The sequence below is a fragment of the Podarcis melisellensis genome (genome assembly GCF_964234715.1).
Source record: "Podarcis melisellensis genome assembly, chromosome: 17".
Lineage (NCBI taxonomy): Eukaryota > Metazoa > Chordata > Lepidosauria > Squamata > Lacertidae > Podarcis > Podarcis melisellensis.
The window spans coordinates 40,088,834-40,107,116 of NC_138534.1; the positions used below are offsets into that span (position 1 = coordinate 40,088,834).

At 44.0% G+C, this 18,283-nt stretch overlaps 1 protein-coding gene across 13 annotated transcripts in view; it reads left to right on the top strand.

Moving 5' to 3' along the window:
- ADGRL3 (adhesion G protein-coupled receptor L3) overlaps nucleotides 1-18,283 on the top strand; it is a 548,617-nt gene that overhangs the window by 212,744 nt on the left and 317,590 nt on the right. For all 13 annotated transcript variants that reach the window (XM_081893739.1, XM_081893730.1, XM_081893741.1 and 10 more), the window contains exon 4: nucleotides 10,280-10,493. In XM_081893739.1, the coding sequence (XP_081749865.1) occupies nucleotides 10,280-10,493 (214 nt within the window). The remainder of the gene's footprint in view (nucleotides 1-10,279; nucleotides 10,494-18,283) is intronic.

Here is an 18,283-nt window from a genome sequence, read left to right on the forward strand (position 1 = left end):
TGTGTGGCACCAGTGATTATGTATTAATTTATTCATTTAGACTCTCTTGACCCTAAATCTCTCAATATTGCCTAACATTTCTCAACCTTTCAATTTTAATTTAATCTGGGGAAAGCATCTCGCATGATGCAACCTGATATTATTATTTATTAATTGTTATAATTTAAATTGCATTTTACAATGGCCGTAAAAGAAATCTATACTCACAACCCTTGCAGATGAAACACCTCTTTTAGATTATCATTGGAAAGCATCGGAGAAGGTCATTCTGTTTTCTTATTTTTCAATTGAAAACAACAACACTTGTTTAGGTCCACACAACTCCCCTCCCCATTTTAACCTCTTATTATTGTCCTTGTAGTCAGATGTGGCAGATCTTTGAAATACAAAGCCAGGGACAGGACCAACATGCTTTCATCTTCATAAGTATACACTCAAACACTTTCAGCATGTTTTCATAAGCTTTGCCTCTGTCGTCTCTTACAGTGTAGGCGTCTACAGTGGAATGTGTAAAGAGCATCTAATAATTAATGTAACATGAATGGCTGTGTGAGGTCATGCACACAGGAACACATTAGTCTTTGGTCTAAAGAAAAAGTGTACATTATTCAGCGTGTTAACTACGGTTGGCAACTTTTGATTTTTAAAAAAAAATTGTTGATCCTTTCGCAGAGCCAGAAATAGATCAGGACGTAGCATGCCACAGACTCCAGTGGGAGCGCAGCTAATAGCAAAAGCCTTTTCGTTGCTTCTGTGGTGTAATGGCTCTGGGATCCTCCTCTCCATCTTCAAGGCACAAGGACTTCCATTTTGAGGAAGCATCGGTGTGGCAAAATGCACGCCCCTCAGAGCCAGTCCTGTACATTGCCACTGCTCCACAAGCCTGTATTGTCACCGTCTCTCCAGCCTGATGTTCTATAAAACCGTTGCTGAAGCTTGAGCCTTGGTCCCTATGAGTCTCCATCTTGAACTCCCCACCAAGCCAATCCCTTGGTTCTGAGCCTTCTTCCCTTGGGGGTTCCCCAGCTGGAACCCCCCAAGACTCTTCTGCATCCGGCCAGTCTGGTGTGTGTGACTTTACTGTGGGAGTCTGCTATGGACCTCCAAGCTAGACTGAAGACTTGGATGGAGCCTTGCCTAGACCATTTTACCAAACATTCTGAAATGACATACAGTAGTCATGGGAGATTTCAACTACCCTGATCTGTTGGCACTCAAACTCACCTACGCACAACCCCATTCACAACCAGTTGCCCAGAAGGAGGCAACTCACCCTCATCACACCTTAGGGCTGCCCCAGCAGGGTGGGCCCACTGCCTTCAATAGATAGGTGCTCCCTCCAATGGAAACCAGCTCCAACTATGCAAAGATCTTCTTCATAGGTGGAGCTAGCTTGCCAAACCAGGCCCTGCCAATAGGCTGCTGTTCTCCAGGCGTATCTCGCAGCCAGCAATAGCCCTGCTACTGCTGCCTGAGCACATAACCAGAACACATGTAGCACATCAACCCTTGGACTGGGACCTTTCCAGCATCTATTTTAGTGTAGTCTATATACATCTTATTTAGCATGCATTCTTCTTCTTTTTTGGTGATCGCTCATAGCTAAGTAAGATTGTCTTCCATGAACATGGTCTTAACAGTGACTGTGGAGGCCAATTCTGGATCCACAAATCCTTCCACAGTGGATGTGTGGACAGGAGTTGATCATGGTGAGGGTTTGCCAAACGTGCCTTCTTCTTAGCGTGTTTCTCCCTTTCGTCCTGAGTTTGAGCGTCTTCAAAGTCCATGGCACCTTTGGTAAAGGCTGTTCTTCAATTGCAGCATTCGCAGGCCGGTGTTTCCCAATTGTCAGTGTTTATACTACATTTTTTAAAAGATTTGCCTTGAGAGAGTCTTTAAACCTCTTTTGCTGACCATCAGCATTACACTTTCCATTTTTAAGTTTGGAATAGCATAGTTGCTTTGGAAGATGATAATCAGGCATCCGCACAACATGACCAGTCCAACGAAGTTGCTGTTGAAGAATCATTGCTTCTTTTTTTTTTTTTTTATAAATATTTTATTAGGTTTTTAATAAACAAATTTCCACTTTCAAATACATACTTCCATAGATCCAATGGACTCCCCCCATCTCCCGAGCACTGCATTCCCTGTGTAACCAAAACCTCAGCAATTTGTTAACTTATTTTATACATAACAATATATCTTCCATTTTATCGTGTTATCTGATGTAAACATTTCGGTACAATTGCATTAATTTTTAATTTCCACACAATAAAAATATTTCATTATCTCACTTCTGTCTTATAGTGTCTTATTTATCAATTCAGAAATTTGCCGATACTGAAGCTATACCTTCCTAGAAAGGAGCATTTTTTAACATTCATACAACTTATAATGCTTTTTCAAATAGTCCTTAAAATTTTCCCAAACTTCCTCCGTTTCTTCTTCTCCCGAGTCTCGAATTCTGCCAGTCATTTCAGCCAACTCCATATAGTCCATCAGCTGCGTCTGCCATTCTTCCAATGTGGGTAGATTTTGTGTCTTCCAGTGCTTTGCCAACAAAATCCTCGCTGCTGTAGTAGCGTACATAAAGAAAGTTCTATCTTTCTTGACCATCCTCTGGTCTACCATGCCCAGAAGGAAGGCCTCCGGTTTCTTAGGTAAGGTGAATCTCAGCACCTTTTTTAGTTCATTATGTATCATTTCCCAGAAGGCCTTCACTTTCGGGCAGGTCCACCAGAGGTGTAAAAATGTCCCTTCCTCTTCCTTACATTTCCAACATTTATTATCGGACAGGTGATATATCTTTGCAAGCTTGACTGGGGTCATGTACCACCGGTATATCATTTTCATAATGTTTTCCTTCAAGGCAGTACATGCCGTGAATTTCATTCCGGTGTTCCATAACCTTTCCCAGTCTTCAAACATAATGTTATGCCCCAAGTCCTGTGCCCACTTTATCATAGAGGATTTGACAATCTCATCCTGTGTGTTCCATTTAAGCAGCAAGTTATACATTCTCGAAATTAGCTTAGATTTTGGCTCAAGCAACTCTGTTTCTAGTTTCGATTTTTCCTCCTGAAAACCCACTTTTTGGTCTGCTTTAAAAACTTCCTGGATTTGAGCATAATGCAACCAATCTCGCACCTTGTTTTTTAACTTTTCCATACTCTGTAACCTCCATTTATCTCCAATTTTTTCAATTATTTCCCAATATTTAGGCCAGTGGGCCTCCATATTGAGTCTTTTACGTGCTTTGGCCTCCATCGGTGAGAGCCACCTCGGAGTTTTACTCTCCAATAAGTCTTTATATTTTGACCAGACCATGAAAATTGCCCTTCTGACAATATGGTTTTTGAACAATTTATGAACTTTAACCTTGTCATGCCACAAATATGCATGCCACCCAAAAGCATTATCAAATCCCTCCAGGTCAAGGACATCGGTGTTCTCCAATAAAATCCAATCCTTCAACCAGCAGAGGGCTGCAGCTTCATAATATAACCTCAAGTCCGGCACGGCAAACCCCCCTCTTTCTTTCGCATCTGTTAGTATTTTAAACTTTATTCGGGGCTTTTTGCCCTGCCAGACAAATTTAGATAAATCCCTCTGCCATTTTCCAAAACATTCCACCTTATCCACGATCTGGAGGGCCTGAAACAAAAATAGCATTTTCGGCAATACATTCATCTTTATAGCAGCTATTCTGCCCAGCAAGGAAAGTTTTAATCTTGACCATATTTCCAGATCTCTTTTGATCTCTGACCAACATTTCTCATAGTTGTCCTTAAATAAATTCAAATTTTTGGAGGTCAAATGGACCCCTAGGTACTTTACTTTTTTGACCACATTTAGTTCTGTTTCTTTTCTGAACTCCTCTATTTCAGTAGTTGTCAAGTTTTTTGCTAAAACTTTAGTTTTTTGTTTATTCAGCTTGAATCCCGCCACCCGACCAAAGTCAGAAATTAATTCTAACGCTCTTTTAGTACTAGAGGCTGGCTCCTGTAATGTTAATACCAAGTCATCTGCAAAAGCTTTCAGTTTATATTGTTTCTCTCCGACCACAATTCCCTGTGTCAACCGGTCATTTCTAATCATGTTCAATAGCACCTCCAGGACTGAAATAAACAACAGAGGAGATAGAGGGCACCCCTGTCGTGTCCCTTTTTCAATTTTGAACTCCTCTGTCACCACGTTGTTTACTATCAATTTAGCTTTTTGTTCTGAATAAATTGCTTCTATTCCATTTTCAAACCCCCGCCCTACTCCCATCCTTTCCAAATTTTTCTTCATAAACAGCCAAGAAATGTTATCAAAGGCCTTCTCCGCATCAATAAAAATCAACACCGCTCTTGTGTTTGAATTAATCTGTAAAAACTCCAAAATGTCAATGATGTTTCTTGTGTTGCCAAATAAATGCCTCCCAGGGAGAAAGCCTGCTTGGTCCTTATGAATCACTTCATTTAAGACTTTCTTAAACCTACTTGCCAAAATGTCTGCAAAAATTTTGTAATCCACATTTAGGAGTGAGATAGGACGGTAGTTTTTAAGTTGAGTTTTTTCAGATTCTAGTTTTGGGATCAACGTGATGAAAGCTTCTTTCCACGTTTCCGGTGCCTTCCTCCCCTCCATAATCTGGTTGCAAACTTCCAGCAATGGTTGTATCAATGAATCCTTCAGTACCTTATAATATTTGGAAGTAAGCCCATCAGGTCCCGGAGATTTGCCCAGTTGAAGGTTCTGAATGGCGCATTCAATTTCTTGAGTTGTAATATTACAGTTCAGGATTGCTCTCATTTCCTGGGGTATTTTTTGTAATCCATTAGTTATAACAAATTGGTCCACCTCTGAGCTTTTTTGTGGCCTTTGAGAATAAAGTTCTTTGAAATATCTCTGGAAGGACTTTCTAATTTCGTCGGGTTTCTGAACCATTCTCCCTTCAATCTCTAGATTTGTAACTGTGTTAAGTTTTTGTCTCTTTTTCAACTGCCAAGCCAACAATTTTCCACATTTGTTAGCAGATTCAAAGGATCTTTGTTTCATTTGTTTAATTTTCCATTCCACCTCTTGATTTATCAGTTTCGAATATTGTGCCTGGAAAAACTTCACTTCTCTCAATACTTCCTTTGATTTAGGCCTGGATCTCAGTTTTCTCTCTCCTTCTCTTATTTTCTCCAAGATCTTCTCCTTCTTTTCATTCCAGAGTCTTTTTTTAATCGTGTTCTGTTGTATTAGAAACCCTCTTATAACTGCTTTGCTTGCGTCCCAGATTATTCTTTTTTCCACATTTGTCTTTAAGTTTATTTCAAAATAGTCCTTTAAAACTTTTTGGGCCTTCTTAACAATCTCCTGATCTCTTAACAAAGCGTCATTCATTCTCCATCTGAACGATCCGGTTGTATTTAGTCTCAATTCCATTCTCAAGGCGTTGTGGTCGGAGCAGGTTTTTGGGCAGATTTCCACTTTTCTGGTCTTAGGTGCCAGCCCTCTAGTTATCCATATTTGGTCGATTCGCGTCCATGTCATATGGGCCTCAGAAAAAAAAGTTCCTTCTTTCCCTAGAGGGTTCTTGATCCTCCATATGTCAATCAAATCCAAATTGTCAGTCATTTCAAAAAAGGTTTTTGGTAGTCTGCCATCTTTCGTTATATTAGCACTTTGTGACTTATCCATATTCACTGAGGCGACACCGTTCATATCTCCCAACATGATAATGTTGTTATAGTCCAAATAGTCCAGCATAATCTCGTGCAGCTTCTTAAAAAATTCCGATTTTCCATCATTTGGGGCGTAGATTCCTAGAATTAAAAACTTTTCTCCTTGTGTCTGGATTTCAATTGCCAAAATTCTGCCCTGTTCATCTTTAAATACAAATTTTGGGGACAAGTTCTCCTTTGCATAAATCACCACTCCTCTTTTCTTAACTTTATCCGATGAAATAAATTCTTGGCCTAACCTTTTATTGATTAACACTTTTCTGTGGAGTCTTGTCACATGCGTTTCTTGCAGGCAAATAATGTCCAATTGTTCTTTTTTCAAAATATGAAATACTTTTCTGCGTTTTTCTGGAGAATTCCCGCCATTTATATTCCAACTAAGAAGCTGTAGAGACATCCCGGCCTACTTCTTGGGTATCACAGTTGGGTATCTAATTTGTCGTCCTTTTCCGGAAGCTGTGGTGCCGGGCCGCCTCCAGATGGTATGGATCCTGGTGGTAATCCCGGTGGTGGAGGCCAGGAATCTGCAGCTCTCTTTTGGAGGTCCTCCTCGTTGTCGTGTAGGAACTTCTGGTGGTCTTCTGGTGTTTTGATTCTTACCTTCTTTCCTCTATAGGTGAATGACAGACCTTGAGGAAATTCCCACCTATAAGGGATTGCGTTGTATCTTAACAATTTGGCCAAGTCTGTGTATGTGGCTCTAAGGTCCAACAAATATTTAGGAATGTCTCTATAAATTTCTGCCCTTTTGCCTTCAACTTCCAGGGATTTTTTAAAATGTTGGCCTAATATCTTGTCTCTTTCCTCTCTTGTTCTCAAACAAACCAAACAGTCTCTGGACTTGTCTTTCTTAACCGATCTTCCCAGTCTGAAGGCCGTCACAATCCTGAAATCTTTATCTTCTTCAACCCCCCAAAATTTAGAAAACAACTCCGTCAAGAATTTCTCTAGGTTGCCCTGTTCCAACTCTGGGACAGCCCTCAGCCTAAGATTACATTCCTTACTTTTCAGTTCCACCATTGACAGGTAGGCTTGCTGTTCTCCTACCTGTCTTTTCAAAGGTCTTACTTCCCCTTTGATCTCTTCCACCTTCTTGCACGCTTGCTCAGCTTTTTGATTGGCTTCCGCAGCTAGTTTGTAGTTCTCCGCCGTAGCTCCTTGCAGTTTCTCAATAGCCTGAGTGTGCTGCGAAACCTGATCTGTTAACTTGCTGATAGTAGATGTAGCTCTATCAATTTTAGATGACTGATCGTCCACCTTCTTATTCAGAAGTGTTGAAGAATCATTGCTTCAACACGGGTGATCTTTGCTTCTTCAGTACACTGGCATTAGTTTGCCTGTCTTCCCAAGTGATATGTAAAAAAAATTTGGAGACACCATTGAGGGAATCTTTTGAGGAGTTGGAGATGGCATTTGCATTAAGTACCATCTGGATTGTAGCTTTCTTTTAAGTTTTGCTGAAAGGATGTTTTAAAGTTTTCCTTGCTCCTGTAGGTCTGGAACTTTTTTCCACTCAACTAGGCCTGCTGGTCCCTTAAGTAAACTCCCAGCTGTGTTTCACATTGCCAGCCTAATATTACCCACTTACCCAGGGGGCACCTCCTTCATGTCACCAGTTTTCAGACTGACTGCCCACAAAACACTAGGAAAGTTCAAGTGATTTATATCTTAAACACTTCAGAATGGTCAAGTGTGGAAGATCATCTGTTCCATTTGGCAGGAATCATCCCCTCAAAGAGGTCAACCATGGCTGCAAATTGCATCCAATTCTGGCAGAGAGAAAAATGGTTATAAGGGTTTTTTTTTTCTTTTGAAAAATAAACTCCTCTGCACAAAATGTCTGCATTTTGGCAGGCTTCAGCCACCTTAGAGGATCCCTTTTGCCTGAAAAGAAAGCACCCGTTTCTGTGAAAATTAAAGTTATAGCCATTTTTAGATTCCCTGTTATAGTCAGTGGGGAGCAAGCAAAACTTAACAGATTCTAACAGATCTGATTCAGACGCAAATAAAATGTTAAGTTGGAAAGGCTCAAAGTAGATGTAAAACAAGATCAGGTTTCTTCCCAATGCTACACAAAAGAGGTCAATCTGTGGTTGCCCCCACCCCAATAAATAACACACAGAGGCTTGTATTATGAAGATAATGTGTTCTCCTCTCTACAGTATCAGTTGCAAAGTTCTCTTTTCCTCTTGCTCAGCAGTAAGACTACACAAAATTGTTGCTATTGTGGCTAAAATCCAGGATCATTCTGCCACCTCTGTTTGTGAGAGATATTTTTCTCCCTCCATTTGCTTCCTGGTGTTTACCCTAGTTTTGCACACCACTGTACACAGTTGCTTCAACAAACCATATTTCTTTTGTAAACTAGACATTGATGTCCTAGTTTGGGGAAGATCTGTAGATCATGGTTTGAGGCATCCTAATTCTGGGAAGTGAAGAGGGTTAGCAAATCAGCCCAGTGTGAATGGGAGATACATTAATTCCCAAAGCTCCCAGTTTTCAGTCTATGATTGGCAGGAAACAAACATTACATCTGCACCAGACCCAAGTTTCTCTGTGTTGGGAATGGGACAGATAATGCAAAGGCAAAGGGGATGTTTGATATATTTGGACGTTTTGCTTGTTTCTGGTGTGTTGAAGCAGGAAATATTGTCCCAATTTTTATTAAGGAACACAAGTGAGTTGAGGTTTATGTTCTGCAGATAGATGTAAATATATCCTTCGGCAGGGTATCAATTTGCTAATGGGGCCCTTTAAAAGTCCAAGCTGGAAATAAAGGTTACTGATTTCAAAATGGCTCCACTTTTTAAAGAAAAATAGATTTCATTTGTGTCAAATTTCAGAAACTACAAATGCCATTACAGGGTATAATTAGACCCCACAATGATAACTTCTTGATCGGGCATAACTGTCAACCGTCCCTTATTTGGTGGGAAAGTCCCTTATCCTAGCGCTGTGTCCCGCTGCTGTCCCTTATTGACGATGTCCCTTAAATTTCCCGGGTTTCAAAGGAAGCAACTCCTCTCCCTCCCTCCCTCCTTGCCAGCCAGGGAGGAAGGAGGCTCCAACTGTGTTGCTTGGCTGCAATGCTAACCCAATAAGGAGTCTGAGAACGACTGGGGGGTGGAGCTTGCATGCCTTGTGCCGATCAAATCGGCTGCGTTGCCTGGGGACTCGCCTTTGCTCAGCGCTTCCCAGCGGAGAGGTGACGGTGGTGTTCCTTGCTGCATCCCCTTTGCCGGGTTGCTGCGCTGTGGGAACCACCGCTTGAGGCTTCGTTTGGCTTCTGGCTGGGCTTTCTGCCTTTGGCTCGGAGGGGCTCAGAAGCTGAACATACCTGTGCTCTGAAAATCCCTTATTTTGGCTGCTGATCCCTTATTTTCGAGGCTGCTGGTCCCTTATTTTCAAATCTGTAAGTTGACATCTATGCTATCGGGAAGCCCAGGTGAGCAAGCAGAAGAGATCCACAGGTCAAATACAGGACTCGTAGAAGAATAGAAAACAAACACAAAAAAGGCTGAAGTGAAATACTGGACTCATAGGAAGTAATGGAAGGAGAGTGGTCCAATATACCTCATCCAGAAGAAAATTTCAAATAAGAAAAGGGTGTTGTAAGTTTGCACCACAAAAGTTGTAACTGCTGTTTCAGGCCAAACCAGTTTGGAGCAGCGTTAACTTTCTAGGGACACCTGCAGTCATTTGCAGTGTTTTGCTTTTGCTTGGGTGTTGTGTTTTTGTTTTGTTTTTGTTTTTTCAGAAGAATGTGACAATTTATTATTGTCACTACTGCTGGTACTGCTATAACAAGAAGGGGTGTATACCCCAGTGCTCTTGGTGTCGCCAGAATGTTAAATGTTTTCCGTATCCTGTTTTAAGGACTGACTTGGGATAGAACAGACCCCAGTTATCTTAGGTGTTTGGTAGCTTCACTTATCACTCATTTCAAGAGGGAGAAAATTGGATCCTTAATACAGTGGTACCTCAGGTTACATACGCTTCAGGTTACACACTCCGCTAACCCAGAAATAGTGCTTCAGGTTAAGAACTTTGCTTCAGGATGAGAACAGAAATCGTGCTCCGGTGGCGCGGTGGCAGCAGGAGGCCCCATTAGCTAAAGTGGTGCTTTAAAAACAGTTTCAGGTTAAGAACGGACCTCCGGAACGAATTAAGTACTTAACCCAAGGTACCACTGTAACTTAGTAAGTTAAGTGCATTTCATTTTTAAAAATCTGAAAAGGGCGGCATTTCAAACCCCACAGGGCAGCTGACCTCACAGTTCTCGTGGCGTTTGGAGTGGGCCTGGTTTGCAAAAAATATATTAAAAAATTTACATACATTTTAAACAGCTTTGGGGTTTCACGTCAACACTATTAGCACTGTGTGTGTTTAAAATCCACTGGGGAGGTGTGTGGGGGAGAGATTTCCAGTTCTGCAAGCAGTTTAGAAAAATGACGCTGCACATTTAAAACTTTCCCCACAAAACTCTGCATATGTCCATGTTATGAAACAAAATCCCTGACTCTGCATGCTAAACATAGAGGTTTTTCTCCTGTCTACAGCTTTCAGCCGTGCCCCTGTTCCGATGGCAGTGGTCCGAAGGGAACTCTCCTGTGAAAGCTACCCAATTGAACTGCGCTGTCCAGGAACAGATGTTATCATGATTGAAAGTGCCAACTATGGCAGGACGGATGATAAAATCTGCGACTCTGATCCTGCTCAGATGGAGAATATCCGCTGTTATCTGCCAGATGCCTATAAGATTATGACTCAAAGGTAGGTGTTTGACATTCTTGCGCGATGGATTTTGTCTTAATCTTGCTTGCTATTTATGAACTTCTGTGTTTGTGTGAGGCTGTATTGGCTCTTGAAATGTCTGTCTTGGAGAGACTCAAATCATTCCGCGAAATGGCTGCTTCCAGAGGCCAAATATTTGTTGCACAGCAACCCTGCGGCCATTACTTTGAACCCCTATTTGATATTAAACCCTCCGTCCTGGTTTCTTGAACACATCAATTTCCCTTACTCTGCCTACCTCCGTGCTTTCCCTCTCCCTCCAGCGCACAGTCTTGCCCCTAAACTTTGGCTGAGGCTTCCTATGACAATAGCCTGATCAGGAAATTGTGAATTACTGCTCATTAACTTCAGGTGTGTCTTGAATGCATTAGGGAGCCAGTGTGGTGTAGTGGTTAAGAGCGGTAGACTCGTAATCTGGGGAACCGGGTTCGCTTCCCCGCTCCTCCACCTGCAGCTGCTGGGTGACTTTGGGCTGGTTACACTTCTCTAAAGTCTCTCAGCCCCACTCACCTCACAGAGTGTTTGTTGTGGGGGAGGAAGGGAAAGGAGAGTGTTAGCTGCTTTGAGACTCCTGAAGGGGAGTGATAAAGCGGGATATCAAATCCAAACTCTTCTTCTTCATGGACTGACCTCCCACGAGAGGTGGTGGACTCTCCTTCCTTGGAGGTTTTTAAGCAGAGGTTGGATGGCCATCTGTCATGGATGCTTTAGCTGAGATTCCTGCATTGCAGGGGGTTGGACTAGATCCCTTCCAACTCTTAAGATTCTGTGATTCTTGACACCTGGTCCACCACACCTGTAGCCTTTCAATGTTCTCCAAACTGGGACCCCTAAATAACCCTTCATATTTCTACAGCTTTTTTGTGTTCACATTACAACCGTCCTCTTATGATCAGGTGGATGCAGCGGTTGTCAACCTGTGGGTCCCCAGATGTTGTTGGACTACAACTCCCATCATCCCTGAGCTCTGACGGGAGTTGTAGTTCAACAACATCTGGGGACCCACAGGTTGAGAAAGGCTGGAGCCTTAAGGTCACCAAGTGAGTTCATGCTAGGGTCCAAATTCAAACTAAGAATATCCAGATTCATAACTTACCTTTAGCACTGTGACAATCTCTCCCCACCAACAGAGGACCTACTATTTTCAACAACCACACCTGGCTCATCTTCCTCTCTTCCCTTCTCCTTTCCTCTTTTTTAAAAATAATAATTAAAAAAAAACGGAACCAAAGCCTATACCCATATCATTCTACTGGTGCAACCCATCTTAGATCAGGACGTGAGCACTTACATCTTGCTAAACATTCCTTAGATTTGTATCCTCAATGTTAGAAATCCCTCAGGCACCATGCACATTTTGCAACTGGTGTGGGTCAAACTGCAACCACATGGAGATCTCTGGATGCCAGGTGGACAACTGACATCTCCATCTGGCTGGCAGAATAAGGTAAGCAGGTAAGCAGAATAGCTTATTTATCTCCCACCTTTTTCTCCAAGACGTACATGGCTCGCCCCCCTTCTTAGTTAATCCCTACAACTGTGAGATAGGGCAAGAGGCTATGACTGGCCCAAGGTCACCCAGTGAGCTTCATGACTGAGTTGGGATTTGAACCCTGCCCTCCCAGGTCCTATGCTGACACTCTGACCACTAGACCACACTGGCTTGAGAACTTCTGCTGTGGGGCAAGTATATAAATTAAGTAGTAAAAAATATGGGGAAAGCAATATGAAGGGTCTGAAACATTTTCCTTCAAACTTGAAATTTTATTCTTGATTGTTTTATTTGATGTTTCAATGTCTTGTAAACTCCTTTGATTTTTAAAGTATTTGTTGTTGTCGTTTAGTTGTGTCTGACTCTTCATAACCCCATGGACCAAAGCACGCTAGGCACTTTTAAAGTGTGTGTGTGTGTGTGTGTGTGTGTGTGTGTATCAGTATAGAAATGAAGTTAATAATAATACATTTCATTGGAAAAAATGGCGCCCACATTGTGACAACTGCAACCTAGGTTTAAGGTGCCATTTGGTGATTAGCTTCTATATCTGTGTTTCCTTTATGCATATCTGTGTATCCTTTATGCAATTCCGAAATACCTAGCTCCTTCCAACTTGAACAAACTTAATTGTATGTAAAATATAAACTCAGTACATACAGACACACAAGCAAACACATAGTGCATGGGAGAATGCAAACATGAAAATGTGATTCTTGAATACGGCTGATTATTCAAAAGTGACGTTGATATGATTCATCTGTTAAATGTTTGCTGAATCTTGACTAATTTTTGTTTGCCAAGGAAGTAGAACTTTAAAAGACTGTCATTGTTTTATTTCTAAATTTCTGGTTGTTTACATTTGTGGTAAAAACCAAAACAAGATGCACTTTTCATCGGTTTATTTGTAATCCCCATTAATTTCAGCGGTGGGACCATTTAAATACTAGGCTAACCTTCATCCCAGAATAATCATTTTATAGCTGAGCCTCTGCGAGATTTATTATAATGGGAAATGATGGCATGCTGTAACCGGAGAGTCTTTGGCCTTGTGGTTTACATCTGTAATTTTTGTACTGTATACAAAGTTGCTTTCTGTGGACATTTCAGATGTGGGATTATTTATCTGTCATTTGTTAATCACTTAGCTGGAATGCAGGATTTCTGCATTTCAAAAAAAAAAAAAGAAGTCTTTGGCTTATCTGGGAACATCAAGTTCTTTGGGAAACAAATGATAACAAGCCTGGGTTGAAGGAGGGGATTTGTGCAAGCGCACATGGACCTGTGCAGCCTCGCACCTGTGATGTGTTTAGATTTTTCTAATGCGTGAGCAGAGCATCTGTGTGACCATGGTTAAGTCAACAAAGGGTGCTTTGAAAACCCAGTATATCTAGGGAACCAAGGACTTTAGGATTGGGTGCCTATAGCGCTGTAGTCTAAACAACTAAGTCTCTTGGGTTTGCCAATCAGAAGGTCGGCGGTTCGAATCCCCGTGATGGGGTGAGCGTTGCTCTTTCCCAGCTCCTGCCAACCTAGCAGTTCGAAAGCACATCAAAGTGCAAGTAGATAAATAGGTACCACTACAGCAGAAAGGTAAACGGCGTGTCCATGTGCTCTGGTTTCTGTCACGGTGTCCTTTTGCTCCAGAAGTGGTTTAGTCATGTTGGCCACATGACCCAGAAAGCTTGTCTGTGGACAAACGCCGGCAACTCCCAGACTGCAACTCCCAGCAGCCCCCAGGCACCCATGCTGCTTGGGTGCTGATGTGCATTGCAGTTCAAAACATCTGGAGGGCCCCAACTTGGCAAAGGCCGCATTAATTTATACAAATGGTGTCTCCATGTGACAATTGTCCCAGTATGTTTTCTTGCATGGAGCAAGCATCAATGATAAACTGGCCCTGAAATGATATGCATATTTTGTCAATGGGTGCCTGGTTTCTAATAGTGTGGGGGGCATGGAAATCACCATCTGATTCATCTGCATTTGCTAATCGATGAACACATGTGCGTGAACAATCTTTGAACGACCATAGTTCTTCCCGGCTTATGCACGGTTTGGGGTTTAGGCTTTCAGGATTGGGCCTCACTATTGGTTGTCGAGAAAATAGAGTGTGTGAAACAACACAGTAATAAGCTTCATTTTATTGTAGTATCATGTGTTAACACCTTGCAAGATGTTACTGTACATTTAATGTTGGCATCACTCCAAAACACTGATTGAGTTTTATCGAGTCTGATTTCTTGGCGTGGAATCAGTGGTGACCAAAGCCATAATAAATTGGTATTAGACTGAAAACCAAATCCATGCTTCAAAGGAGAAGCTTTATCTGGTGGTGAAACCCCAGACCAGGGAGCTCCACAGTCTTGGAGCTGCCACGCAGAAAGCCCTTTCACTTGTCCTCACCAATGTCTGCTTAATGGGAAACACAGAAGACCTTCTGCAGTTGACTCTAGGGGATGGGCAGAATGGTATAGGGGGAAGCAGCTCTTAAAAGCATTCTAGCCCTGAACTTCTTCGAATGTTTGCTCCACAAATCATTGGCCTTGATTTGTGGAGCAGTCACAAGCTCCCTCCAACTTTTGATGGCAGTTTGTACCCACTGAAGTTTCCAGATGCTGTTATTGAGTGGCCTGTCAGGCTTGAGACTGAATTTCATGATAGGATAGATAAAAGGAGACTCGGAGGAGATATGATCGCCATCGTCCAATGTTGAAAGGGCTTTCACGTGGAGGATGGAGCAAGCTTGTTTTCTCCTGCTCTGGAGGGTACCAATGGCTTCAAGTTACAAGAAAGGAGATTCTGGCTAAACATCAAGAAGACCTTTCTGACTGTAAGAGCTATTGGACAGTGGAACAGACTCCCTCAGGAGATGGTGGGCTCTCCTTCCTAGGAGATTTTAAAGCAGAGGTTGGATGGCCATCTGTCATGGGTGCTTTAGTTGAGAGACCTGAAGGAATGTCTCCACCCCCATCGTTCAGTCTTTTTCAATTATACAAATAACGTAATTAAAAACACCCTATTATGCCTAGGTTCTGTTCAAGTCTCCTCGCTTTATATTAGCACACATTTGAAGGACGCAAATCACGTGCAACCCTGGCTGGATCTGCCCTTTTCAGGGATGAATGCATCCAAAGTTATCCAAAAGGTCTTACCAAGTTTCTCATTAGTTATGACCCACTTATAGTTTCACCAAACGCCTTTGGCGGTGTTGGACAGTTTTACAAATACGCCTTATAATCCTTTAGTGGGGAGTGTATAGTTGAAGATGTTTATCATTATTTGCTTCTCTGTTTACAAGGAGGTCAGATGGAAATATTTGGAGCAACTCCTCAGGCATCTTTTAATGGCCAAATTGGCAAAAATTGAATTCTTGTTAGCTAATACTGAAAGTAACCTTGCTTTTTCAGTGGTATTTGTATGATGAAATTTCAAATCAGTAATTATGTTGGATTGTTTTAGTGATTATTTTAAAAAATATGTGTGTGTTGTGGACGTGCACATATGTGTGCGTGTGTATTGCCACCATTTTGTTGTAATGTGGTTTAAGGGAATCAAAGGACTGAATGATTGTCCCAGTTTGATTACACATAAACTTGATTGCACTTACTTTTATTAAAATATTTCTAGCACATATTTTGGGACAGTGCCCATCCAAGGTGGCTTCCAGCAATAAAACTTGCAAAAATGGGAAATAAAATAATATAAAATCTAAAACCATCGGATTCACAAACACATACACAAACACAAGTAAAAACCATTAAGACATAGACAGCAGTGACTACAGTGGTACCTCAGGTTACATACGCTTCAGGTTACAGACGCTTCAGGATACAGACTCCGCTAACCCAGAAATAGTACCTTGGGTTAAGAACTTTGCTTCAGGATGAGAACAGAAATCGTGCGGCGGTGGCGCGGCAGCAGCAGGAGGCCCCATTAGCTAAAGTGGTGCTTAAGAACAGTTTCAGGTTAAGAACGGACCCCTGGAACAAATTAAGTACGTAACCAGAGGTATCACTGTTTCTGTTCTCATTCTGAAGCAAAGTTCTTAACCTGAAGCACTATTTCTGGGTTAGTGGAGTCTGTAACCCAAGGTACCACTATATACAGTGGTGCCCCGCAAGACGAATGCCTCGCAAGACGAAAAACCCGCAAGACGAAAGGGTTTTTCGGGTTTTGCGACGCTTCGCTAGACGATTTTCCCTATGGGCTTGCATCGCAAGACGAAAGCCCATAGGGAAATCTCGGGGACCTTTTTTTAAATGCTGGCGGTGGGGAGCAAAGCCTTTTCCCCCCCTCCGGATTTCAGAAGAGGTCCAGGAAGGCCGGCGGGGGCGAAAGGCTTTGCTCCCCACCGCCAGCATTTTAAAAGCGGTCCGGGATAGCAGGGAAGCGCTTCCCGCTATCCCGGACGGCTTTTGAAGGCAGGCAGGGGGGGCAAAGAGGTCCTGGCAGCGCTGCCTTTTCCGCTCCCCCGGAAAGGCAGGCAGGGGGGAGCAAAGACTTTTGCCCCCCGCCCGCCTTCGGAAGAGGTCCAGGACCTCTTCCCAAGGCGGGCGGGGGGCCCTGCCTGCCTAACCGGGGGCTTTTAAATCGCCCTGGGACTGTCCGGGGCGATTTAAAAGCCCCCGGACGGCTTTTGAAGCCTCCCCCCGCCGCCCGGCTTCGGGGCATCGTCCCGATGCCGGGCGACGGGACGAGAAAGCCTCCCCCCGCCGCCTGGCATCGGAACCATGTCCCGATGCCGGGCGACGGGGCGAAAAAGCCTCCCCCCGCCGCCTGGCATCGGAACCATGTTCCGATGCCGGGCGGCGGGGCGGGAAAGCCTCCCCCCGCCGCCCGGCTTCGGGGCATCGTCCCGATGCCGGGCGGCGGGGCGGGAAAGCCTCCCCCGCCACCCGGCTTCGGGGCATCGTCCCGATGCCGGGCGACGGGGCGAGAAAGCCTCCCCCCGCCGCCTGGCATCGGAACCATGTCCCGATGCCGGGCGACGGGGCGAAAAAGCCTCCCCCCGCCGCCTGGCATCGGAACCATGTCCCGATGCCGGGCGACGGGGCGAGAAAGCCTCCCCCCGCCGCCTGGCATCGGAACCATGTCCCGATGCCGGGCGACGGGGCGAAAAAGCCTCCCCCCGCCGCCTGGCATCGGAACCATGTCCCGATGCCGGGCGACGGGGCGAGAAAGCCTCCCCCCGCCGCCTGGCATCGGAACCATGTCCTGAAGCCCGGCGGCGGGGCGGGAAAGCCTGGGCGCGCTTGCAACTCTCCGCAAGGAGCGCGCTGCTTGCGGAGAGGTCCGCGCCTGTCCTGGACCTTTTCTGAAGGCAGGCGGGGGGGGCAAAAGTCTTTGTCCCCCCTGCCTGCCTTCCCAGGGGCTTTTAAATCGCCCCGGACAGCGGAGAAGTCCTCCGCTGTCCCGGGCGATTTTAAAATGCCGCCCGCCAGAAGAGGTCGGGGGAAGGCGGTTTCCATAGGAACGCATTAATTGATTTTCAATGCATTCCTATGGGAAACCGTGCATCGCAAGACGAAAAACTCGCAAGACGAAGAGACTTGCGGAACGAATTAATTTCGTCTTGCGAGGCACCACTGTACTGTTATGTTGTGGGTGAACATATCAGACGACACAGCGATTCTTCAAACAGCTCTTGTTTATTCACAGGCCAGAACAGAACTGAACTGAAGGGTTCAGCCAGCCTGCTCATATAGAGCTCCACTACAACGTAACTGTAACAATTTTCTAAAACTATCCAATCACTGAACGTCACTTTCGATCCCTTATTTGCATATGTGGACCTGAGTGAAAACTATCTACAGTATCCCCCTGCTGGCCCAGGGTGAGAACTTCAGTACATAACATATACCATCCAACGGGGCAGCCCTAGGATGTTTTTCCACTTCAGGCAAAACTGAAAATATCACCAGCTTTGCCGCAACGGCTGCCTCCTCTGTTGCCTGTTCTGCATGGCGGTGTGTGCCCAAAGGAAGCCTTCCACCTGAGGCAACTGTTTCACGTCACTTCATAGGTACGCCGGCCCTGCCAGCCCAAGCTGATCAAGTGTACTCCTGACTACCAATGCCACGAGGCCTTCCCTAGTGATGAGTCCAGGGGAATTCTGAAACTGAGTACCGTATTTTTTGCTCTATAAGACTCACTTTTTCCCTCCTAAAAAGTAAGGGGAAATCTATGTGCGTCTTATGGAGCGAATGCAGGCTGCGCAGCTATCCCAGAAGCCAGAACAGCAAGAGGGATTGCTGCTTTCACTGCAAAGCGATCC